The sequence below is a fragment of the Lepidochelys kempii genome, chromosome 11 (genome assembly GCF_965140285.1).
Source record: "Lepidochelys kempii isolate rLepKem1 chromosome 11, rLepKem1.hap1, whole genome shotgun sequence".
Taxonomy (NCBI): Eukaryota; Metazoa; Chordata; order Testudines; family Cheloniidae; genus Lepidochelys; species Lepidochelys kempii.
Window position 1 is genome coordinate 38,610,950 of NC_136390.1, and position 25,405 is coordinate 38,636,354.

Genomic DNA, 25,405 nt, shown 5'->3' on the forward strand with positions numbered 1-25,405 from the left:
GAACTGCTAACTAATCTAGTTTGACTGTAAATTAAAAAGGAAAATTAACCTCCAAAACTAACACTAGTTCTGAAACAAATAATGCATTGTTAAGTATGAAAGCTTCAAATATACTCACTCAGGCCTATTCCCTCAGGATTCCAGTCATAGTCTATAGCTTGGATGTGCTCCTGGTTATCAATATAGTCAGAGTACTGCTGTGATGAGATATTGTATCTCCGAATTCGCACATTGTCTGGCAGGAGTAACAATGGAGGGTTACCTAGAACGCAACAATAGATTTTACTTCTCTGAATTCAATAGTACTCTCACAAGAGAAGCAGGTGAAAATTACTGATGGTCAAACCTAAATTAAAGTTTTAGAGGTTACATTTGGTTCAGAAAATCATATACCTGATAGAAAAAATACTTACTTGGACAATCATCTGAACTACCCAGCCCTTTTGGGTCTGCAAAACTGGTGTCAGATCCTACAGTTGCTTACTACCAAGCTTGGTGTTAACTACCATCACTAGTCCTGTTGACGTCAATGCACTCACTTACCATAATAAGCACTAAGCCTAGTAGTAAGTGTTTGTAGGTTCAGGCCTTTGGACTGGAAACCGTGAAAACTGTTTTTTTAATAAGTTTTCTTACACGCCTTGGCTTTTCAACTTTTAAAAATGCTTACTGCAAACAGGCCGGGTGCCTTGCTTCCTCTTTGTAAGGCTATGTTATTTAACTCAATACACCACAACTTTGTCACTTAGCCTTTAAAAGCTCGAAGTATCTTTTTATACACAGCATAACCCCGCTTCAATCACCATATATTATTACTGTTCCATTGTCAGCCCTCTTTTCTGTTTTCTCCAGCTCTTTGTTTTTTATTTTCTGAACCAAATCAGAATCTACCTACTCAATGACTGTCACACACTACGGCCACTGACATTAACCTAAGAGACAGAACTAATGATTGGAGTTATAAATGAGCTGTTATAAATCCTCTTGTTTGTGTTCATCAGTCCACGAACAATAAACGGTGATCTGTCAGCAAACTGTCTTTGATTTGCACCACTTCAATACACTGTCTTCTTCTGATACATTACTTAGGGGGTGGGAGCTAACGGGCAGCTGCCTTTTGCTGATAACCTACAGCATAGACAGTCTTTTGTTTTCAGGAAATCTGGATGAAGGGGAGAGGAGGGCAGGCACCCAACATATTTTAGAGTATTTATCACGTCAGATACCTGCAAGAAGTGGGTATTATTTTAATTGTTACAAATGGAAGCAGAGAGGGAGTATTTACATTCCTGCACAAAGATGTACAAGGTTACAAAGATGTACAGAATCTAATGCTGCACAAAAAGATTTTTGTTTTTCCCCCCTGTTATAACGGAGACGCCTACATTCATTAAAGTTATTACAGTTAGCTTGCTTTTCACAGGTGGCAATCAGTCAGGCTGTCAGTTAAACATACCATTGGCAGCACACTGTTTTCCCTCTTGATCACCCATGGACCTAAAGCCATCAGCACAGAAACATTCATAACTTCCTTTGGAATTTTTACAGTCCTGGGGGCAGGTTCCAAAGATCTCACACTCATTGATATCTAAACACAAATGGAGAGAGAAAATATCTCAGGTTTAATTGTTTCCTTAGCTGAACTAGTCACATTTATAATTTTGACGTTCTGATTTGGGGCAACTAGTGGGGAGGAACACAAAGGGGGCACCAGCCAAAGGGAGGCAATGGTTTCACCATGTGACACCCCACATGATTCCTCCCTGCCCCACCCCCAGCCTGGGGCCCCCACGCTCTCCCCATCCTGTCCCTTCCCCATCCCACGTTACCTGGTGGAGGGGGGCTGTCCCACTGCGCTGCACCATGCTGGCAGCGTCCCCTCCCAGGCAGCGTGGCCAGACGCTGTCTGGGACTTGGGAGAGTGCTGCTGTCCCCATCCCAGCACATGACTTGGCAGGGGCGGGGGGCTCTGTCCCGCTGCGCTGAGCTGCTGCACTGCGCCAGGCAGCATTCGCCACCTACAGCGTGGCCGGAAGAGTGTGAACAACCAGGACTCACTGCCAACACCATCCCAAAAGAGGAAGCTGTGTGTGGCAGGTAGAAAAGTGTGGAGTGGCCCCAGCCCACCCACTCAAACAGATACACCCAAATCCTGGCGTAAATATTGGGGGACATCTGCTGCTTCTGAGGGGGAGGGCCTTTGCTGCTGCTCTGGTGGGTGGAGAGAAAAGGGCCCCATGCCTCTGTGGGAAAGGACACCACCATTCCCACTCCAAGGGGTGGGGAAGGCTTCAGAGCAGGGGCGAGGCCATATGGGGATGAAGCCACAGGGGTCCTCATGTCAGGGTGTGCCTAGGGCCTTAGATTGCTCTAATCTGGCCTTGCACATGCCAGGATACCCAGGATGTGAAATGTTCTGCTCTGTAAAGGGATTCTAAACATGACATCACAGGCTCTCATGTTTATTTTGTCTCAGTTATTTCCAGATCCAGTGTGCTTGCTTTACTAATGTTTGTACTAACTGTCTGTCTGGGATCTGAGAGTCCAGCTAGGTTCTTTCCATAGAGCACATCGTCACCAGCATTAAAGCTTCTGTGGGCTATATGCTACCCTCAGCAACACTTCAGTGTACATCTGTGCAAACCCCACTTCTTAGAATTCAGTAAACAATTCTCTAGACTGAGAGCTGACAGATTAGAATCCAGCTCACTCTCTCTTAGATGTGCCTGGTTCTATGGCCCTAGCTAGACTAAGAAGCAATACAAATGTATTTTCATCTTTAAAGCGAGCATATATTACACTAGATGCACAGGAAACAGCTGTTGAGCAACAGTGTAGAACTGCACTGTAAGCAAATCAGTGAATTTCTCAGAGCAGAAGCTTTGATTCTAATCTAAATATAGACAGTGGTAACTCAGATATGATCTAGCCTTAAGTCAGTGGAAAGGCTCCCCTTTATTTCAGTGCAGCTGGATCAAGCCATAAAACTCTAATTCAGCAAATAAGAATGTGTTTACCTTTAAACATCTGAGTACTCACATTAAAGTCAAGGGAGCTACTCACGTGCTTAAAATTATACACAGGTTAAAGTTCTTTGCTGAACTGGGGCCTAAATTCTGAGAGAGAATATATATTTCAGAAGCCAAATCTGTGTCATACAAGGTCCACTGAAGTGCAAAAATCCTCTTTACATGCAATAATGAATAGTTACATTTAAATTATTGTAACAAAACCAAATTGAACATCTTTCATGGAGAAGATTAATAAAATATTGAAAATACCATCGCAGGAGTTCCGGTTCAGCTCACTGGCATTGTACCCTGGCCTACAGGAACAGATAAAGCCTCCTTCACTTAAGTTGGTACAGTTATGTTCACAGATATTTTCAGCACAAGTTCGTCCTGTTCCTGAGTCTGAAAAGAATGTAAATCATTATTATTGGAAAAGCATAAACCATACTGAGAGCTACAATTTCTATTATTTTCTCTTATTTGTAAACAATTTTCAAATATTAAGTTGGCCTTCTCCTTCTTTCCTCCTTGGAAAAAACTTTCAGCAGACATGAAGGGCTTTCAGGGATTTCCCTGGCCATAGTACTACTTACTAATTACAGGGAGATCAGGAAAATCTCAGGCAGGATCATTTCTTTGGCTATGAATCCATGACATTGCCATACTGAATGACCTCATTACCCACCCAGCCTACCCAGCACTAAGGGGAATGACACAAAATATTGGAGGCCAGTTCAAAGCAGCTGCAACTATTCCAGGGATTTGGATAGGTTGACAGCCCCACTACAACCATCACCTCCCTCCCATCTCACAACCAAAACAGAATGCTTGCTAAATTCCTTTTACATGTGATATAGACCTATGTCAGCTATACCTTGGAATTAGAGTAGGCACCTAATTCATGTAAGGCCTGACCCAACCTTTACTGAAGTCAGTGAACCCCATTTACTGTAGTGGCCTTTGGATCAGGCCTCATATGGGAAGAAGCAAGGGACCTCTGACCCAGGGACCTCTGGTGCCAACTGGTAGAGGACACAAAGAGGATGCATGGGGTTTTACAGAGATCCCCTGGGTCAGGTATCTGCATAATGATTCACTAAAGGGTGGCTATGAGATCTCTATTGAGAGCCAGCAGTCCGCTGTTCGTCATAATCACTGCAAAATGTATGCTCATATAATAATTAAAAGCTATATAATTATACTGGAAATTATGATCCTAAAGCCTTGAAGTTAAAGGCAGGTCACCAGGATTTGAATGCCTTGGACAGGTTCCTTTCAGGTAGGGGCTAGCAGACACGTATCTCTGTCTGGTCATGAGTGTATTGTGTATTGTATGTATCACCTTGAAGACCTGTTTGCATTACTGAGCCTGATGCTAATGAAGAGATTATGAAATCACAAGAGAAGAAAGCTGCAGTAAAATGCAAAAACAGCAGAGGGGTATCCTGTTTACGAGTGAAGACAATGGATTTTGGGGGTATAACTAGGAGTCCTGAAGCACACCTGGATCCTTCACCAAGAAGACAAACTGTCAGCATGTTCTGTCTTATGAAAGGAGGGTCACAGCCAGCCTGACTGGAAAACTCCGCAAAGACTTTGGGTGAGCTAAACTTCATTAGATAGGAGAGTATCTTGTTATTTAAGTGTAGGCTCTGTAACACGTTATGATTTTAATTTAGATGTAACTACTTGTTTCCAGTACTCTTACATGGTACTTCTCTTATCTCTAGTCTTTGTTAAAGAAACTTACACTTGTTTTCACTATAAACATATCTAATGTGCTGTGTGTAAATGAAGCAGTGATCTATGGCGATACTGGTAAGCTGAGGTGCACTGCATTTACAAAAATTACTCTGACACTTAGAAAATACAGCAAGTAGATCTATAACATGTAAGTAGAAACAATTAAATAACAAATGTGTATTGACACAGGATGAGGAAGGATGCAGATTTATGCCCAAAATATTATTTCACTAACTCAGTTAACTGTTTATGCCCTACAACTATATACCAATGCTAATTACAATAATTATACACACTTACCTTTATATACATACATATTATACACACACACACACAGTGTCTTTGCATTCATATTTAAAATTTATACCTGCAATTAAAGTTAGACACCTTTTATTCCCATCACAAAACAAAAGATATTTGTCATCCTGATTAGGTTTATAGAACTATTTAGTGTTATTTATTCTTTCTTTGTTTAATGCTGATGTTTGAAGCTGGAAAGGATCCAAACGCCATAAGTTTGGTTTGAGCTCATGTCTGCCCATGAACAGTACAGGGCTGAATGCCATCAAATTGTCTGATTTGCACCATTTCACATCCTTTTTATACTTTTACATTTTCATGAGGTCACATCATTATTTTCCACTACTCAAAGTCCACTGGGATGGATGTGAAATAGAGATGCAAGCCACCTCAGAAAAGACTATGCTAACAGTTTGTGAGTTATTTGTGATATGCGAACATACTAGGTTTTAATCCCCAGTACATCATTTGGCACATTTTCACCTGAAGCCATAAACACCTGACAAACTGAAATCACAAGTGCATACTCAAATTATAAATCTAAGCTGTCTGTCTATTGCAGTCAAAATGCTTTATTCAGGTGGACTTCTCTAGGATCTCTCTGCACGCCCTATCACACACACATATTTTACTCAAAGTTTCCACATTGCAGTGACTCTCCTGATTGGTGTCAAGTATCAGAGGGGTAACCATGTTAGTCTGGATCTGTAAAAGCGGCAAAGAGTCCTGTGCCACCTCATCTTGTGAAAAACTGTTAACAACACTGATGACTGGAGGTGACTTCAATCTGAGCACTGGCCAATAGGGTGCTGGTGTGAGATGAGTTGTTCACTTTCTCCAGAGATGGGTACTAAGCTGGTGTAAATCATGCTAGCTCTATTGACTTCTGAGGAGCTATGACAATTTACGCCAGTTCAGGGTCTGCTCTAGCCTCTACAGCATATCTTATTTTAGAACAAGACCAAATTGCTTCTTGTGAAGCACAAGACTCTTAGCCTAAACTTGCACAGTTCAGGATACTGAGCTTCTTAGTTTGCAAATGTCAATGTTTCGGAAAGATATGCGGAGGATGGTAAGATAACAGGAGCAGAGAGCAGTTCCAATTTATTATATTCTAGCTCTAGTCAATACTATACGTTTATTATTTCTGTTTCAAAAACTTTTTATTTCAGTTCTATTGATTACTACTATACTGCGTAACAACAACATTGTTACTTACTGCAGCCTATTTCATCAAAATGGTCTCCACAATCATCATAATTGTCGCATACGTAATGTAGAGGAATGCAATTTCCATTACCACATTTGAATTCTTCAGCCATACAAGGTCTTGGGGTAGGTTCTCGACCTACAATTCAAAAGACACACGCTACTGTCACCTATGAAGCTTCCCAACATCCACAAGTTAGGCATAATTCCTTTCACAGAGGAAGGAAATGAGGCACAGAGAGGTTTAATAACTTGATCACGTGAGTCAGGAAGTCTGTGGCATAGCTGGGAATAGAACCCAGGTCTGCCAATTCCCAGTCACTTTCAACTCAAAAACCAGACTTCCTCCTTCTACAGAGATACAAGGACTATTTCATAAACACTTTTTGTTACATATTTTCTACTCAACAGTGGATTCAACTTCTTGCTTTGGCAGGGCTATTTAATATCTTTTATCTCTATATTTTGTACTTTAACTCCAGTCTTTGATATTTTAGTTTAGTTGAGACCATTCTAGCATATACAACATGCTATTACGATTACATGACATTGGGTAATTTAAAAAGTCAGTAAATAATAAACATTCTTACGTTTGGGGCCAAATTCTGCTATGAAACGTGCACATGCAGTTCCCATTGAGTAAATGGGTACTGTGAATATATCTGAGAGCAGAACTTTGCACTGTATAATAAAGATATATAATAGAATGTATCTATTATTCCAGGTGCTAATTCTCGAATGCTATCACTGGTTCTTCATGGGCAGACTCATGTGCAGAGCCCCAGTGAAATCAGTGTGGCTCCATGTGAGTGCAGGGGTCTACCCATGCAGAACTAGTTGCAGCATCAAGGCCTAAACACTTAAGATCCTCATACGTATTATTCAGGGTCCAATATTGTTGAGTCATGCACAACAATGGTCAGAATTCAGAGACAACCATGTTCAAAACAACTTCAGCAACATTTGCCATCCTGACCATTATTGAATTGCCAATTCTTTCTTCTTCATTATTTTAAACAGACTATACCATAACATTATAATTTGATATTTTTTTTCAGACTATACTAATTTATCAGCATGCTTACGGTATATGGTGGGCATACAATTGCTGGGGGAGGGACTTGTTACACATTAAACCTATACTTGCATCTATATGCTGCAAATATTCTGCGCTATAATAACCACAGTTCAAATCATTTCCTGCTGAACATTAGTTTTAAAATATTTGTTTCATTTTGTCATTCAATGTGGATGTTTTTTATTATTATTAAACATTACAAATACTTTACACTGATGGAAGTCCAAGTCTAGGATTACTAGAAAATGTATCTACTGATTACTGAATAAAATTGGCTGTACATGTGTAAACGTACAGTGCTCCTCTTTCTCATCGCTTCTATCTCCACAGTCATCCTCCTGGTTGCACAGCTCGTGACTGTAGATACAGCGATTATTTTCACAGCGGAAACGGAATGGTGGTTCACAGGGAATATCCACTGAAATGAAATAGATCAAATAAGCAAGTATGATGCAAACACTTATTGCATACAATCCATCAAATCAATACATCACTTTTTTTGGTTACCATGTGCCTCTATTTTAAAAAGCACTAGTCTTCCCAGCCAAAAGTATACATATTCTTCAGTCACAGCATTGAATTAGGTTTGTCAAAAGATAACCTAAAATCTGTGTTTCTAACATAGTGATAATCGACTTTCTTGAAAAAGGTAGTCTGTACTCCAGACAGCAAACATTCATCACTACTGCAGGGAATGCAATGCCATAGTTACCATGCTAGTTTGTGCTCTATATCTTTCTAGACAACAGCAGAAATCATTTATAGAAAAGACCATCCAATTTATAAATGCATTTGTCATGGCTGCCTCATCTGTATGTAACGTATATTTTTCATAGGTATTGGTCAACATTTCCAAACTTGAGTGCCTAAAGTTAGGACCCATAATCCATATTTAAGGACATGCCCTGACTCTAATGGGAGTTGAGGATGCTAGTCAGCACCATTGAAAATCAGACCCTTATATTACTAAATTTCAGTTAAGGCTCCTAATTTTAGGCACCCAATTTTGAAAATGCTGACTGTTATTCATATTTCTAATTGCTACAGGGATTGTCTCTCATTATTTGACTTCTCCCCTTTCTTACAGCTGCATATTTAGATGCCTGCAAAGCAATTAATGAGCTACAAAATCACAAGAGAGAGTATGAAGTGAATTTAAAGATGCTTCTTGTGAAACAACACTTTCTTGGTGTTTATCTTTATCAAAACCCATGAGAATCTCCAGTCAAAAGAACATATTTATGATTTAGCTCTTACTTCTGTACCACTAATGATTGTCATTATATAGTTTTACTAATAGAATCAACATTGTTCATTTTTATTTCATTTTTCTCTCTTACAGCAAAGGTGAAGTTCTTCATCAGAGTCATCTCCACAGTCATTGTCACCATCACATTTCCAATAGGGCTGGATACAGACATGATTTTTACACTCAAACAACATAGGTGGACAGTATGTACCATTAGGATAGCGTGTTGCTGGTGAAAAGAAATTTAATTTTTAGTATAAACAAGTTAGCTTGGTCTGAAATAATATTCAGGCATTTCGTAGGTCATTATTTCTTCCGCACCCTCTTCTCTACAGGAGAAGACGGCTAAAAGTTTGCAGGGGTAGCAGACTGCAAGGACTGAGGGCCACTGGCTAACTACATTGATTAATTTAGATTAAGATTTTACAAAGCTAAATAATACTCTAAAGTTACTGCCAGAGGCCTTAGAACCACAATACGGTGATGTGAGTTTTACTGGCACTGTTTGCGTTTATCAACGGCAATCCATTAATATAATCTACACAAATTTCATACCAGCACCCCCAGTGAATGGTCAGGTAATTAACCAGATAATTAATTATTAATGTATTCACATTTATAAAGTGTCCATCCAATTATGTGGATCCTATACAAAATTTGAAAATAAACACAACTCAAAAGATCCAGAGACCATATATGGAACTCCCCCTTCTACACCTCACACACACAACCACCCTCCAAATCATTTCCCTTTCATCAGCTTCTACAGCCCATCAGTTACTTTCTAAGCAAACCTTCTTTCCCTTTCTCTGAACTAAAAACAGGGAAAATATGTGATTTTCAGCATGCCACAAAGATTGTCTAATCCAGCCTCTGTTGGACCAAATATGCTGGGAAATAAACTCCAGAATATAGGACCCATCATTGAAAATGTCCTGAGTTTTCCCCTTCCCACTTAATCCATGGTTTCTAGCTCAACTGCCTGGAAGGATGATCACAACTGCTATGACAGCAACACGAGAAGAATGGCATCATCCCAGGTACCAAGGCTACAAACCATTTGGGCTCTGTAGATGAAAACCAGCACCTTAAACTTCACCTAGGAATCATCTAGCAGCCAGTGTAGCTCTATCAATGCAGAGGTGTGAAATGCCCCCCAAAAAACATTGCTTAATGAGGAAGCAGTCACATTCTGCATAAGCTGCAACTCCCAAATGGTCTTAAAACGTAGCCCAGTGTAGAGATCAGGGGCACAATCCAGACCAGAGGTGACAACAAGAGAAACAAAGTGTTTTCCTGTTTTCATTTATAATGGGGGGAAGGGAAGAGGAATGAGACCATCTACAGCCCTGTGCACATTATAAAATCAGCCATGTTAGTCTGTTACAGTACAGTAGGCCTTGAAATGTTTAAAAAGCCATTCTGTCTTGCAGTGTAGCTGGGACAGAACAAAATCCTCACACTGTGCTAGACCATCCTTGCAAAGAGCAGGGCTTCTTGGGCATCACTCTCTCCAGCAGGTTTATTCTTTTAATCTTTTTATAATTTGCCAGTGGAATACCTGAGAACCCATTAGTATATTAAAAAGTAGCTCTATGTATTACATTTTTCCTGAATTATTACTGAAGTCATTTGAGTTGCAGGTGTTCAGTACCACTCAGGATTTTGTCTATTGTATTAAACAGACAATAAAGACTAAGTTTCTGTAAAATTAAAGTGTGTCTTATGTGCTGTTCTTCCCCCATAAGTTCCCACCACACGCTTTAAACTCACGACAAGTCGCTTCATCAGAGAAATCAAGACAGTCTGCACTTCCATCACATCTGAAGCGTTCTGCAACACAATGCCCGCTGCTACATTGGAAATATCCAGGATGACATGTCCTCAGCTCTGAAAAGATTCCAAAATGATTAGTGAAATGTCTTCACGTGAAAAACAAGATCAAAGTGGATATTTTTCATGTACAGAAGATACCATGAAAAACTGGGCATTCACCATCCACACTATCTAAATGTAAGATAGTATTTGTGGCATATCCTGTTCTAAATAAAGGTAAACAATGTAGTGCAGTAAAGGTTGCTTCACTAATGCTGCTTGATGTAAAATATGGTTTTGCAGAATGATTTCAAACCTGAACAAACCTTAGTTTCTAATATGATGAAATGACACCCAAACGTCAATACGCACCACAGTCACGTTCATCTGAATTGTCTTCACAGTCATCGTCATGGTCACAAACCCACCGAGAAGGAATGCAGCGCAAATTATCACAACGGTATTCACTTTCCGTGCATTCGCGAGGGCCTTCAATTTAAAAGACAAGTGAAAACAACATGTGAAGTCACTCAACTGTAACTCTAAACATCCAAGCCTGTCTCATTAAAATAGGCAAAATGATTGCTGGGTGAGATGTGAGACAATCATTAAAATGGCAAGTTGATATTTCTGCATACATATTATGTGATATTAAACACTTCATGTCTCTCTGTGGGTTAACTCATCTCAAATTTGTTTTGTTACAACATTACCCAAGAGTGATTTTTATCTTGAGGAAATTACATCTCCTTATCAGAAAATAATAAATTCAGTTTGGGCTTGATCCTACACTCTTTACTCAGGGAAATGTTTTTACACACACACACACACACACACACACAAAAGTGCAGGATTTGAGCTCTTAAACCCTAGTGGAAATCAGGACTAATACTTTCACATACATTATAACATTCTTCTTGATAACTGGATTCACTAACATTTATTTCTGTACAATACAGAGATTATTCTTAACACAGCATTCCAAATGGCTCAGCAGCAACAATACAGACTGCATAGTGGAATAACTGAACTCTTGCAATTAAGAACAACATGCCTCACTTTCAGAAGAAATGGGAGGCTATAAGTGAAAAGCAAGGAATACTAAAATATCATGAGAGTGGAGTGACAACTCACTGCAGTTGTTCTCATCAGACCCATCTCCACAGTCATTATCTCCATCACACTTCCAGCGCAGCGGGATGCACCGGTGATTATCACAGCGGAAATCTCCCAAAGGATTGCAAGTCATCTCCTCTGCAAAGCACACAATTTGTCACCAAGACAATAAGCCAGCATACATTATCATACTCTTGAATATGCTTTGGACAGGGTAGAGAGATGCTTAGAGTAGGGTAGGATGCTTTGGATAGGGTAGAGTACCCAGAGGGTTGTAGAGATGGAATTTTCCATACCATAAACTGGGTCAAGTAATTTAGGGAAAGCAGTTTGGAAACATCCCATCAAGTAATGATATAGGATTGGGAGGGGAATGCTCAGGCAGAGACTTTGCACTTTCAGTAATTTACAGTAATTGTCTGGACATATCCATCTTCTAGAAAGGGAGACTGCTACTCCCAACACAAGGATTGCAGAGTCAGGGAGTCCTAAAACAACCCCCCTTTCCTACTTGTGCAGAAACAACAACTCTACTGTCCCTCAGAGGGGAAAAGTATAAAACAACCAGCATCTATAGAAACAAATATTACCTGGAGAATAAATGATTTGGTGCAAGAAAAATGGTCAGGCTCTGTGTATATGGGTATGTATCTAATGACTCAGAGTGGCACACGCTTTTACTGACAAACAGCCAGAGCTCAAAGCCATATGGCACACTGTAGGCCAGACTGTCACACCCTGTTTTTCCTGAGTTATTCTGATTTAGATGTTGTGAACTCATGGACTGCAAACTTAGTTTGTAGCATTTTAAAAGGTTTCAGAACAACTCTTGCAGCATCATAAATCCTCAACATCGGTGATTTTGGTACAGTGTATCCCCAGTTGAGCACTGGACGTAGCTTTGAAGATATGCAAAAAGAATACTGAATGACAGCTTTCATATGAAAAAGACTTCAGTGTAAGCTCAAAAGCTTGTCTCTCACACCAAAAAGAAGTTGGTCCCATATAAGACATTACCTCACCCACCTTGTCTCACTAACATCCTGAGAACAACACAGCTACAACAACACAGCTTTCATGTGTGTTCCTAAATGTAAGATTTGGAAGCAGGAAAATATATTTTCCTCTATTTTATTCAGTGATAAGCACAGAATCAACATTCAATAATGAATAGTACAATAATAGTCATAATCTAGCTTTCAGGGGTTATAGGCTGTGAGCTACACGACCTACAGTGAATTGTTGTCCACAGAATTTTCCACCACACAAATGGATATCAGTGAAGTCAACTGACAGAAAATGAAAGAAGTACAAGCATATGAACTGTCACTGAGAAGACTTCCATGAGGGTTTTATAGCTTGGAGAAATATTCGCAGCATAACATCATTTCAGAAAAAAGCTTTTCCCTACACCTACCACAGCCTTGTTCATCACTGTTGTCTCTGCAGTCATCATACCCATTGCATACTGCCCACAGTGGAATACAGCGGTAATTGGTTCTACAGCTGAATTCGGTGTGGTTATCACACCGGTAGGCAGGACCCACTAAAACACAAGAGAGAGTTGTCAAAGAACATTGTATTACTTCTGTATGCGCATGACTTAAACATCTGATTTCTGTTTTATGGTGCACTACTTCCATTAAAAGGAGTCAACGACTGAAAAAAAAATCTGTCAGGTCATATAGCCCATCTCCCTGCTGGTGCACAATGGAGTCCTATTATACTGTTACCAGCATTTTGTCCGCTCTATTTTTATGCTAAGTGACTGGGTATCTACCACTTTGCTTGGACAATTCCAATTAGTCACCGTCAGGAAGTTTTTCTTGATAATCAGACTAACTTTCCCCTTTCTTAATTTCACCTCATTTCAGAGTTATACCTCCTCCTTGCCATCCTAAATAATTCTTCTCCTTCCTTGATGACTATTCTACAAATATTTAACTTTTATCATGTCCTCCTCTGGGGCTAGATTGAGCCATTCGGCTCAGCCCTCTGTAAAGGATGGTAAGTAGCTGTGCCAACCCAGGAAACACAGCAGGAGGGAACTTGGCTTCCCTACTCCTGGAGCCCTTTACTGTGGCAACGAAAGGCTCTAGGGGGCAGGCAGTGTGGAAGGGCTCTGGCAGCTCTCCACTGGCAGAGCCCTTCCCCACTGCCTCCCCCTTGCCAGAATCTTTCCCCACTGCCAGAGCTTTCCAGTGTGGTGGGCTCCAGCAGCGGGACACTACACTGCTAAAAATAACAGTGTAGACAGAGACACTGTTTGGGCATGTAGAGAGCCATGTAGGATATACACCTTACGGTTCTGGTATGTCTCTACTCTGTTTGCCTAAGGCTATACCTCACCATCTACATCACTATTTATATCCATGCTAACTGGGTGCGCAGTGTCTGTACTCTACACGTTGCCTTAAGTGTTGACCTACTTAAGTATATAGCTCAAAACTGCACTGGCCTTTTCAGCTGTCACATTGCATGCAAACTCCCTGTCGATCTGCTAACTATTATCACTCGTAGGTCACATTACTGCTTTCCAGCTTTCAGACTGCTGCTGTTCAGATTATTTTATTCCAGTTGTATTAGCTTGCATTTCTCCAAGCTAAATTTCATTTTGTTGCTTTCTATGTCTGTATCTAATCTTTTTAGGTGCTTTTTTATTATTTCTCTGTCATTTCAGATGCCCACAACTCCTCCCTATTTAGTAGCATTTGTAAATTTCATTAATATGTTGTTTACTCACTTCCAGATCATTAAATGAATATAAATGAAAACCAGGCCTAGCACAGATCTCTGTAGTACCCCACTCGATAGCTCCCCTCAGCTTGACACTTTGTGGTTTATCGTAACCCTTTATTCGCAAACTGTCAGACTTTTTTTTACCCACATGACTGTGTTCATATCTAAGTCGATTAGATTTAAATTTGAAAGTAAGAGATTTATGAGCAACTGTATTAAGAGATTCATGAAAATCCAAGTGTATTATGTCTGTTGCTTTCCCTTCATCTGCTAACTTGACCAGTCTGGCAAGACATAATCAAATTTGCCTGGCTATATCTGTTCTTTATAAACCCATCCTCTTTGGGTTCTGAGTTTGTTACCAACCCCATGATTGGTTCAAAAACCTTGTAGCTATTTAGTGACTTTTTTCCCCTTCAGTATTTGTTGCTTGGTATCTCATGAGACTCTCTTACCAAGCCACAAAGTGCTGTGTTGCAGTGCCAGTTACCTACTGCGGTTTAGCTTGACTTGTAGGATTCATATCTCCTCAAAAGCAAACCTCTTGAAAATTAAGCAATGCTGTTCACTCTGCCTATCATGCTATAATATAGACAGCTGCCATTGATTTAGTGCTTACTGCATTCGTGAAACGGTTCGTCAGAGTGATCACCACAATCATCATCCACATCACATTTCCAGGACTGAGGGATGCAGCGGCCATTGTCACATTTAAACTGGCCTGGAGAGCAGGTCCTACTGGCACAGTGAGAGCTATCCTCATCTGAGTTATCCCCACAGTCATCTTCTTTATCACACTGCCAGGCTTCTGGGATACACCGTTTGTTGGCACACTGCCACTGATGTGTCTCACACTGGTGATTAGCTAAAAGAATACACATTTTTATTAGGCTGTTGAAGCTTATAGAAAGATTGAGCCCTTCAGTGTTATGGGAATTGAATCTGTCATCACCGCATATTAAAGAAATGCTGGTAACTCAATCTGAGTTTAGAATTTACTTGTCCAGTTCAGATACTGACTTCTAATCCTGGATGGCTATGGCCCACAGGCTGCTTTCATCCAGCTTTCAAAGGCTGAACAATACAACAGAGAGCCTTTGGGGAGAAGAAAGACATCCAGAGTTGTCATTGCCCAGTGCAGAGTGAAATACAAGCCCAGCTGTCGCACTGAGTCAGGGCAGAGGAGCACAGTGATTCAGGGCACCTGAATGACAACATGGCTTTGGGCCATCATGCAAATTCTGACAGTGTGGTGGGCCAAAGAGGAACCACTCTAGTTCTACCCAGCATACTCTCCTGCTAAACCAGCATGCTGCAAGCCAGGACACTTGGCACAAGTTAATACTGCTCAAAGCACCATTAACTTTAGATCCACAGTTTCTACCTTCCTCAGAGGGGAACTCATGCATAGTCACAGAGCAGAAGTCAATGTTAGCAGTGGTGGGGGCCTGGTGAGGCTTGTGATGTTTGCAGAGTGGGAGTCACATTAAGTGCTAGCCTGTGAGCTGGGGTGTTCACTTTGGCTTTCCACAGATCTCCAGCCTACATGGTCTGGGTACCTCTCCCACTGCCCCTTTTAATACACAGTAATCCCTTTCTCCAGGAAGAGAGAATATAGCATGATTTCTGCAAACTTTAACACACAGCTTTTCTAGAGCAAGTTTTCCCCCTTAGGTAACTGTATGATATACCCCAAAATCATCTGTATTCTACCCAATAAAATAAAGAGACATGTGAACTCATTATTATGCAGCCGTCAATTTCTTATTTAATATTCCCCTGTGCCTTACTTAAGAGCTTGATTGTTTGAAATTCATGTCAAATTGAGGTTTCATTTAATTATGATATTACAGAAAATACTATTATATGCTAATGAAAGTCAGTGAAACTATCAATTATATGACTACACAGCTTTCTTTTTTCATTCTCACTGCTCAGACTTCAATTCCCAGTGTAATATTATTTACAAGAGGAGAATAATTAGCTTTCTAATTAGACACAAGCGCATGAAACAAGATGGGTTTTAAAAAATGTTAATACACTGTCTCACAATTATAATTAGATGCCTACAATTTTTTAAAAAATTCTATCACATTCAGTTCTCCAAAACCATCTGCCTGGGTATATTGCATTTTGAGCAATTTTCATGTGAAATAATTTTTTCACTGTTTAAAGATGCAGATTATGGTAAGAAGGAGCATGGTTTGATGGACTGAGCTGGGAGTTAGGAAATCTTCAGTTCTGATCTTGCCTCTAACACCCAGGGTTTGTCTACATAGAGTGGTTTGTTTAAGATGTTGCGCTTTAACTGCCCCATGTAGCTCCTGCTAGCGCAAACTAAAAGGTACTTAGCTTGCATTAACCTAGTCCTGTTTGAAATGAGACAATGTTAACCCAAACTAGGTAACTTTTAGTTTTCACAGCATGTTAGTGCAAGCTACAACTCACACCCTTGAAGTCTGCACTGTGGGACCATACAGACAAGCTCAACTTCACGTGTTGCTTTGAGCACACAATGAAACCTATTTTCCAGAGCCTTGTATTTTACACCAGTGCAAGTGAAGCAAAGTGAGTGTAAAACATTGCCACTCTGATTTGGTAGCATTTTACATCCTTTTTACCAACACTTTGCACTGGGATAAATGATTACGTAAGGTGTAAGGCAGCAGAAATTCAGGTCTAACATCTGTAAAATATGGATCCTGATTCTCACCTGCCTCTTAGGGCAGCTTGTGAGGATTACATGGTTAGTGTTTATACAATGTTTTGAACATGTGAAGTGCCACACACGTGCTAAGAATAATTATCTGACATTTACCACAAAGTACATGATCTTCATCTGATCTGTCAGGACAATCTGGCAGAGCATTACACAAGAAATGGGGACTGGTGCAGTTCCCATCACTACATTGGAACTGCCCAACACGACAATATCGGTGCGCGCAAGTCGGCGGTTCATCAGAGCCATCCCTGCAATCTCTCTGTCCGTCACATTTCCACCAGATCGGTATGCACCTATAAAGAGAAAATAATATTTCCTTTGATGAACCAATGACTTTACAGGTGTCCAGCCATCCCTTTAAGGATCAATTGTTAGACAAGCTTTTGCCAGTGACATATCATCTTGCAACATTTGGCTTCAGATATTTCTTGAGCCTCAGTTCTACATGACATGAAGCCATTTGTCATGTGATAACAAAATATACCACAACATGGTGTTGCCAGTAACAGATGTTGATGGTGAAACCTCTGTAACAGGCTCACGGCAAATTAATGTGGACTCAAGTTTGCAGTATTTTTGTGCAAACTGTCACTCTGGGCTTTCTTGAGACTCATCATTCAGACAGACACCTAAGCAAGTCAAATGTTAGCTGGATAGGCTGAGAGAGATGGAGAACAAGATACATTTCCATAAGTGATCTGAAATTTAGATAGAGAATTCTATTAAGTGTATAATTTTAACCATGACCTAACCATATTGGCAATGGGTGCTCCAGTGTGAGGCAGCACTAAGGCTGGCAGAATGGGCCATTGGAGAAACCCAGCTGCCTACAGGAATCCGGGGTGGTGTAGAGCCAGGATAGCAAGACTTATGCCTGTCCCCCCAATTCTGGCTCCTGCCACATAGGGGTGGCCAGGGAAAAGGGCCAGGGCTGTGCCCCCGCATCAGCAGACCCCTTACTGCCAGAATGGGACCTATGGGCCACTGGCAGCCAGAATAAATTAATCAGTTAACAGCAGAAACAAACATACTGCACAGCATGTAGAAAAGACAGGAGCAGATTCATATTTCATGAAATCACTGGGAAATGGCCTCTGAAGCAATGCATGACTAACACCCCAGTCCTTATTGGATTAGCCATGTGATACAACAAAGAAAGGGCATTAATAAGAAGCTCATCCCATTAGCCAGAAAGGAGGACTTTGCTAGGAATTTTTGCCAGCACAGGAGTCAGACTGGAATTGTCTTTACCACCAGACTTCAGAACCCACAATATGGAGAATTACTACATATTTTCAAGCCTTCCAGGCAAATTAGCCTTAGATATAAATGTTATCCGTAAAGAGCTTTAAAAAAAGATACTGAGCAAAGGACTTACCTTTCACTGTCTGCACAGAGGAACTGGGTGCTGGAGCACATTGGAAGGCAGTGTGCAGTGTTGCCAAGTTGTACTACCATGAAGTTATCTGGACATTCACAAGAATAACCCTGACCGCCAACTTTTATTAGACACAGATGGGAACAGCCACCATTGTTGGTACCACAAGGATTATTCACTAGTAAAATGGAAAAATAATCATCACACTTCACATCCCCATACACGGAAAGACCTTGCAATAGTCTCCTTTTGCACAGAAGGGCATTGATATTATCTCTTGCAAATCAAAACAAACAAACAGATAAATCAGGCACTCAGACAGAAAAATCCGGTCTCAGCTGTAGTTTACTGAAGATGTATGAACAGTGAACCCTGAAACCCTAGAAACTGGCTTTAAATCCATACTTCAGATCTGATTCTGCTCTCACTATTTATCTTACTTTACCAGATAGCCAAATCGAAGACCACCTGTGTAGGTTAACTAAGGGCCTGATCCTTCAAGAAACTGAGTGGGTCTCCTGTGAGATACCAAGTGCCTTCAACTCCTTGTAACGCCAATGGGAGATATGAACACGGCATGAACCAGGGTTAGGCCCTAATAAGGGCCAGACATCCACATTAAATTTTAAATCTGTTTCCTCACCAATTGGCTGTCTGTATGGATGGTAGACATGGATATCAAATGGCCTGTGTGTCGTGTTCACCAGAACAGTCCTGCCTGATCCATTATATTTATTTCCCTTCTCAACAGTTCTTGTGTTCCAATCAGTCCAATAGATAGTGTCTTCAAAAACTGTAACTGCAAATGGATGAGGTAAAGTCCCATCATATACTGTGTGACGATGTCGTCCCTCCAGGTCAGAGTACCTACATGAACAAAAAACATGCATAAGACTGAGATCAAAGCTGCAAGAACTTCCGGCCTTTAAGGTATCTTCTTACAGCAAGCAGTTCATTAGTGGTGATCAGTTGATTCAAAATAGTTTAGTTCATTTTGAGACACATAAGGTTTAAATAGCTTTTACTTTAGTTATAAAAATAGACCAAACACACGCAAAAGGAAATACAGAGCCATCCCTAAGAAATGTATCTGGCTGTCCAATGAAGTTTTGTGCATAGATTATAGGTTACTTGTCATGCAGGAAAGTGGCTGTATAATTCAGATAGCCTCTCAAGTGACACTTGGAAAAATATAACACCTTTATTCCTAAATTTTAAATATCCTAGGAGTGCTATATGTTACTTTTAACAACATTTTTAATAGAAAAATGTTCTGTAACTCTCACACTTTTTTCTGACTGTATTAATAACAAAGAAGGCTAAGTTAGAAACTCTGAACAACAACTTTATGATTAATGAACAAATCATTTAAGAAACTTGGCAAAAATGAATCCAATGGAGAATCTTCCAAATCTAAATTTTTGACAGAAATGCTAAACATTAAAATTTTAACATAACTGTTCACTTTCATATTGCTCTAAAAACACTGATTCTTTGTGACTTCACAGTGTCTGTTACAGTAAAATATCTTTAATGGGTTATCTCTTTTTGTTATGACCAGGCACTAGCAGGAAATTATGGGAAAGATTTTTTTTTTCTAAAATGGTTCATTTTAACATGGAAACTTGGAACGGCGCTAAAAGAATACACACGAAGGAGATTTTTTAAATGTGCTAATTTGGAAATACCTGGAAAGAATCAGAAAGTTAGCTAATTACTTGTGCTGAAATTGAAGTCTAAGCATTTCATCATCAGAAATGTATTTGACATTTTATAGACTTATATCAAATACAGTAAATTAACGTAACAAAGCAATAGGTTCCATGCAGTATTGTCATGAACTTTTAATAAGGGGAACACATTAATGCCAAATTTTCAGCAGAACTCTACAAATGTATGCACATACATTTCTTTATCACTGTCCTCAGATCTCTGGGCAAAAAAATGGTAATTACAGACTAAAATGATGATTTGCGTATTCAGTTCTGCCTCAGTTTAGGTTTTGCATCTACATGAAGATGCACTGGCAAGTTCTAGCCCAGACTGTGAACCTCTTTCTGAATTTCTGAACAATTACTTCCATGAGAAGTTTCTGAGATTCCAGTGAGACTACTCATGTAACTACTCACTAGTGTGAGTAAAAAGTTTACAGTCTAACCCCCTGTTGCAAAGTTCTGAAGACCCACTGCACATATGTCCCTTATTATAATTACTGGAGCTAGCAAATATATGCTATAAAACTTCAGAACAAAAGTGCCAACTGCAGCTAAAGAACAAGTGGAAAAAAACCCCAAAAGTTAATTTTATCCAAATAAGGAGGCAGTCTTTCCTCTTCATCCCCTTTATACCTAACTTCTGATTCCATTTTAATTTAGAATTAGTTAACCCTTTCAATGCTGATGGATTAATTGGATATGTCATTGTCTAACTGTACTGTAACGGTACATAAAATGTCTCTGTACGTTCAATTTAAAAAAAAACAAAACCTATTGCCTTGATCCATGCACAAACTGTCAGCAGTGACGGGGTTAAAAAATTCTTAAAATAAAGTGCTACCACTGAAATTTGGTATGAACAGTTACCCAGTTGCTTTATTCTTCTCTATGTACGTACTCAATGTAGTTTAGATGGGCATCTGCCCAGTAGAGCTTGTCGTTGGTATAATCTATGGTGAGTCCATTGGGCCACTCTAACTTGGTAGAGATAATCACCGTCTTGTTCTTGCCATCCATGCCCACTCTTCCAACATAGGCTCGGTCTGCCCAGTCAGTCCAGTAAACCTGTCTATTTAAACAACATCCATAGTTAGTTTTGTAGGAAAAGATCCTGGGACAAATTCTAGAAGCTATATTTGCAACATAACACCTCATGCATTAAAACAAAACCCATCTCCCACCTTTGGCGCATTTTTGCAGAACAGAAGGATATGATCCAAATATTCTGTAATTATTCTTACTAACAGATGCAAAATGATAACTTAGCATGGACTTTCACAGAAACAGCATGAGACTGTCGAACTACTAGGAGAAAGAGAATCACTCTGGAAATATCATACCCATATTTTGGATGAACGACAATAGCTCTGGGATACTGAAAGCAGAAGGTGTTGTTGGAGTCCACACACCGATCCACCAATTTTTTCCGAAATCTGCCATCAAGCTCAGCGACATAGAGACCGTCTTTGTATGCATCCACCCAGTACAACTTCCTGAAATGTTTTATAATGAATATTTTACACACTACTTTATACAAAATAAAGCACCGCACTTTAATTTCACTGCTTTTTTCTCTCTACAGTAATGATGAATCCACTGTAATGAAAGAAGAATTAATCAGGACCACATACTTCTCAATCCTCCAATGTGGCCAACGTTACAAAAGACAAATGCTGCCAACTGTTGCTCAGGGCTCAAACTGGGTAGGTACAAATCCATATGCTGTACTTCCACCTTTTATGAGCCATGTGCCACCTTGCCCTATCCCCTCCCCTGACATTGGCACCACTAGCCAATTTCCACTACTGGTGCCAAATTCAAAACTGTAGCTGGTCAGCTGGGGAATAAACCCCCCATCTCAGGCAGCTGCCTGCAGCACATGGCCAGCACAAAGTGTCACTGCCTCTCCTTTTCCTCCCCTCTTCTCTTACCAAGAAATGGCAACAAGGAGATGGCCTGGAGAGGGGCCAGGAAGGGAGATGTGCAATGCACGGGGTTGTGAGTGGGGTTGCGGGTGGGGCTGCCATAAGAATCACCATCTTTCCCTTCCTCCCCTGCTCTCACCAAACCAAAGGAATGGGGGAAAAAGCATGGTTATAAAGTACTGTCACTTATGGAGACAAGGGAAACACACTGGGTAAGACCTCTGTTGCAAGAATCGTTCCTCACAGCACACCCAGCAAAATCTGGTTCTCAAATGGCACTGTCAATGAGATTTCCCTGGTTAATAAGGGTATTTTTAAATATAAAAATTCAGGATTTATCAATTGTCTTTGTTTGCTTCGTTAATATATTCCTCCCAGTTAAGACGTTTCCTATCACATCAAAGAGGTGGATCTTCTATTAATTATTCTTATCCTTATTACAATTATTAAACTTGGTCCATTAACATAAATGTTCAAAAGTCTTTGCATTACCGTGGTGCCCTTATTGCACATTCTGACTATAAGCACACCAGGCTAGAACATGTTTTGTTGCCAGCAGGACTGAGCACAGGGCTAGGAGCCAGAAACTTTCTAATCATGCTCTGCAACTAGTTTGCTGTGTGTGTTTACTAAACCTCTCTCAGTCTGGCTTCCCCATCACCAAAACAGGAATAACACAATGTAGCCATCTCACATGGCTGTTGTGAGGATTAGTTAGTGAATGTTTGTGCAGCGTTTTGAAAATATAAAGCACACTATAAGAGCCAAGTAGTATTATGAATAATTATTATTGACATTATTAGGATACTGTTATACTGGGTGTATGGTATGTGGGTTGAAAACCAGTCCCAAACAAGTATCTGAACTCATATTTTTCACATTAAAAAACATAACTCCTCAATAGCTCAGAAAAGCTGAAAACATTTTCTTACCTGCCAACCCAGTCCACAGCAATACCTTCCCCATTTGGCACATCATCACTTATTACTGTCTCCTTGTTTGTCCCATTTAGGAACATTCTTTCAATGACCTTTCTCCCCACATCAATCCAGTACAACCTCTTTTCCACCCTGTCAAAGTCCAGTGCCACCACATTTCTTAGTCCTTGCAAAATGAGAGAGTAAGACTGGCCATCTGCTGTGAGATTTCTCAGATAGTAACGGTTGCTAAAAATAAGGTAGGGGGAGATATTACTATTTTGCCGGCAACTTTTTCCATCAGGCTCACGGATGTAGCCTGGGGCGCACTTACAGATGTAGGAGCCAGCAGTGTTCTCACAAATCTGACTACATACTGATGGCGTTTCATTGCATTCATCAATATCATCACATGTCCGTTTATCAGACATGAGTCTGTGTCCAGTACGACAAGAACAATAGAAACTAGTCAGGGTATCTGTGCAATTATGATCACATCCGCTGATTGAAGGGTCATTACATTCATTAATACCTGTGGTACAAAAACAAAAACATTATTATTCAAGCAACTGAGCTACCCAGAAAGTATTCATAAGAGTCAACATCATGACAAGTGGGCAACAACTTTTATTCCAAAAATACCAAAATATTCTGAATCTTGGGTGGCTACAATTGAGTTGCAGGGGCAGATCCACACCCAGTGTAAATTATCATGCTCCACCGAAATCAGTGGGGCTATGATAATTTACACCAGTGGCGGATCTGCCCCAAATTCTGTCAGTGCAGAATAGTATTATTTCTCAGAAGGAATATATATAGTTATAACTATTTATCTGGCATATTTTCATATCTAAAATCTGTGATGATATATTCATTCTATTTACCAAGTACTGGCTAGTTTTCATGGCTTAAGTATATGAATTGACATGTTATATTTAAAAGATAGCATACTGTGTTATGATTTAATAATTAATAAATGTGTGGTATATGTATGCATTCTTCATACATCCTATTGGCAAGTCCGGATGGCACATGTATCATCTTAATTAACCTGCTGACTTCATTAAGCATTCATTTTTTTTAAATTGTCTAAAATATTTAAAATAAAATATCAGAACCCTAATCCCCTACCCCCAACACTCCACACGTACCACATCCTTTTTCATCGCTATTATCAAAGCAATCATCCAGCCGATTGCAAATTTTAACCATTTCAATGCAGTTTCCATTGTCACATTTAAAATGATGGGGAGAGCAGGTTGCTTCTGGTGTACTACAGAGGTGTTCCAGCTCATCAGATTCATCCCCACAATCATTATCCCCATCGCAGATGTATGCCTTTGAAATGCAGCGCCCATTTTGACATGTGAACTGGTGCTGTTGGCAGGGCTGATAGATGCACCCTCTCTCATCGCTGCTATCACCACAGTCGTTCCGCCTGTCACACCTGGAAAGAAAGGTGGTGTTGTTAAACACATAAAGGTAGTGACTGTCGGATGGACGGAGGGGTAGATACACACCTGGTCATGCAAATCCTTACTCCCAACTGTACCCCGTTACTCACATGAATAATTATAATGAAATCAAAATGTACTCATGTAAGTATGGCTACTAAAGAAACCAGTGAGATTCCTCCCATTAAAAGTTACTGTGCCCAGGAGTACAGGTTTAATGCCATTGGTAGGCTCTGGTAATATTAAACTACTCAAGCATCCTAGAGATTTTAAAATTAAAACTTACATGTGAATGCACTGCACATAAATTATTTCACACTTAAATGTAATCCTATTTAATGACAAGGTGTAAAAACTGAAATGAATTCATTCCTTCATTTGAAACTATTTGCAAGCCTTTTGTATTGTTACTGAAGTACATACAGACCTGTAAGAGTTTCGGATGCACAATCCATTGTTACATGTGAATTCATTTTCAGTGCAAGACCGTCGCGTGCAGTTTTGATGTTCATCGTAAGCATCACTGCAGTCAGCATCTCCATCGCAGACCCACACCCGGGGGATACACCTCCTCAGGGGCGGCCTATTGTTCACACATGTAAACTCAGTGGCTGTGCAGCTGCGGTTTGCTAAAATAAAGCACATTTGCTAAGTAACAGAAGTAGAGTTATTTTCATTTTACATGTATAAAATGTGCATTCCCCATTCACATCTGGGCATGTGTACCAGAAATTTCATGCAGAAATTCATTAAAATGCATCTTATCCATTGCAAAAAGCCAGATTCATCCCCGGTGTATCTCCACTGACCACAGCTGTGTGTGGAGGGTAGGTGTGGTGCCACAATGACCCAGTAAGAAGCAGCATTCCTCCCAGAGCTCCCTGGCATGCAGGGGAACCGCCCCTGCTGTTACCTCCCTTCTGGGGATGCAGCGTTCTTTCCCTTGGTGCCAGGCCAGAGGCCTGATGCCAGGTGCATCAGGAAGCAGAGCTAAGACCCCTCCTCTCCCTACTCACTCCTGTGAGATGCTTGTT

The 25,405-nt window shown here is 40.2% G+C and overlaps 1 protein-coding gene across 5 annotated transcripts in view; it reads right to left on the minus strand.

Annotated features, from left to right (window-relative positions):
* Positions 1-25,405, minus strand: part of LRP2 (LDL receptor related protein 2) — a 181,192-nt gene that overhangs the window by 31,162 nt on the left and 124,625 nt on the right. For all 5 annotated transcript variants that reach the window (XM_073305750.2, XM_073305749.2, XM_073305752.2 and 2 more), the window contains exons 48-66: positions 24,799-25,000; positions 24,069-24,364; positions 22,933-23,449; positions 21,416-21,568; positions 20,974-21,144; positions 19,004-19,227; positions 18,361-18,538; positions 17,079-17,275; positions 14,880-15,125; positions 12,939-13,067; positions 11,540-11,659; positions 10,778-10,894; positions 10,364-10,480; positions 8,682-8,819; positions 7,637-7,759; positions 6,274-6,402; positions 3,282-3,413; positions 1,457-1,588; positions 119-262 (exon numbers count right to left, since the gene is read on the minus strand). In XM_073305750.2, coding sequence (XP_073161851.2) covers positions 119-262; positions 1,457-1,588; positions 3,282-3,413; positions 6,274-6,402; positions 7,637-7,759; positions 8,682-8,819; positions 10,364-10,480; positions 10,778-10,894; positions 11,540-11,659; positions 12,939-13,067; positions 14,880-15,125; positions 17,079-17,275; positions 18,361-18,538; positions 19,004-19,227; positions 20,974-21,144; positions 21,416-21,568; positions 22,933-23,449; positions 24,069-24,364; positions 24,799-25,000 — 3,465 coding nt within the window. The remainder of the gene's footprint in view (positions 1-118; positions 263-1,456; positions 1,589-3,281; positions 3,414-6,273; positions 6,403-7,636; positions 7,760-8,681; positions 8,820-10,363; positions 10,481-10,777; positions 10,895-11,539; positions 11,660-12,938; positions 13,068-14,879; positions 15,126-17,078; positions 17,276-18,360; positions 18,539-19,003; positions 19,228-20,973; positions 21,145-21,415; positions 21,569-22,932; positions 23,450-24,068; positions 24,365-24,798; positions 25,001-25,405) is intronic.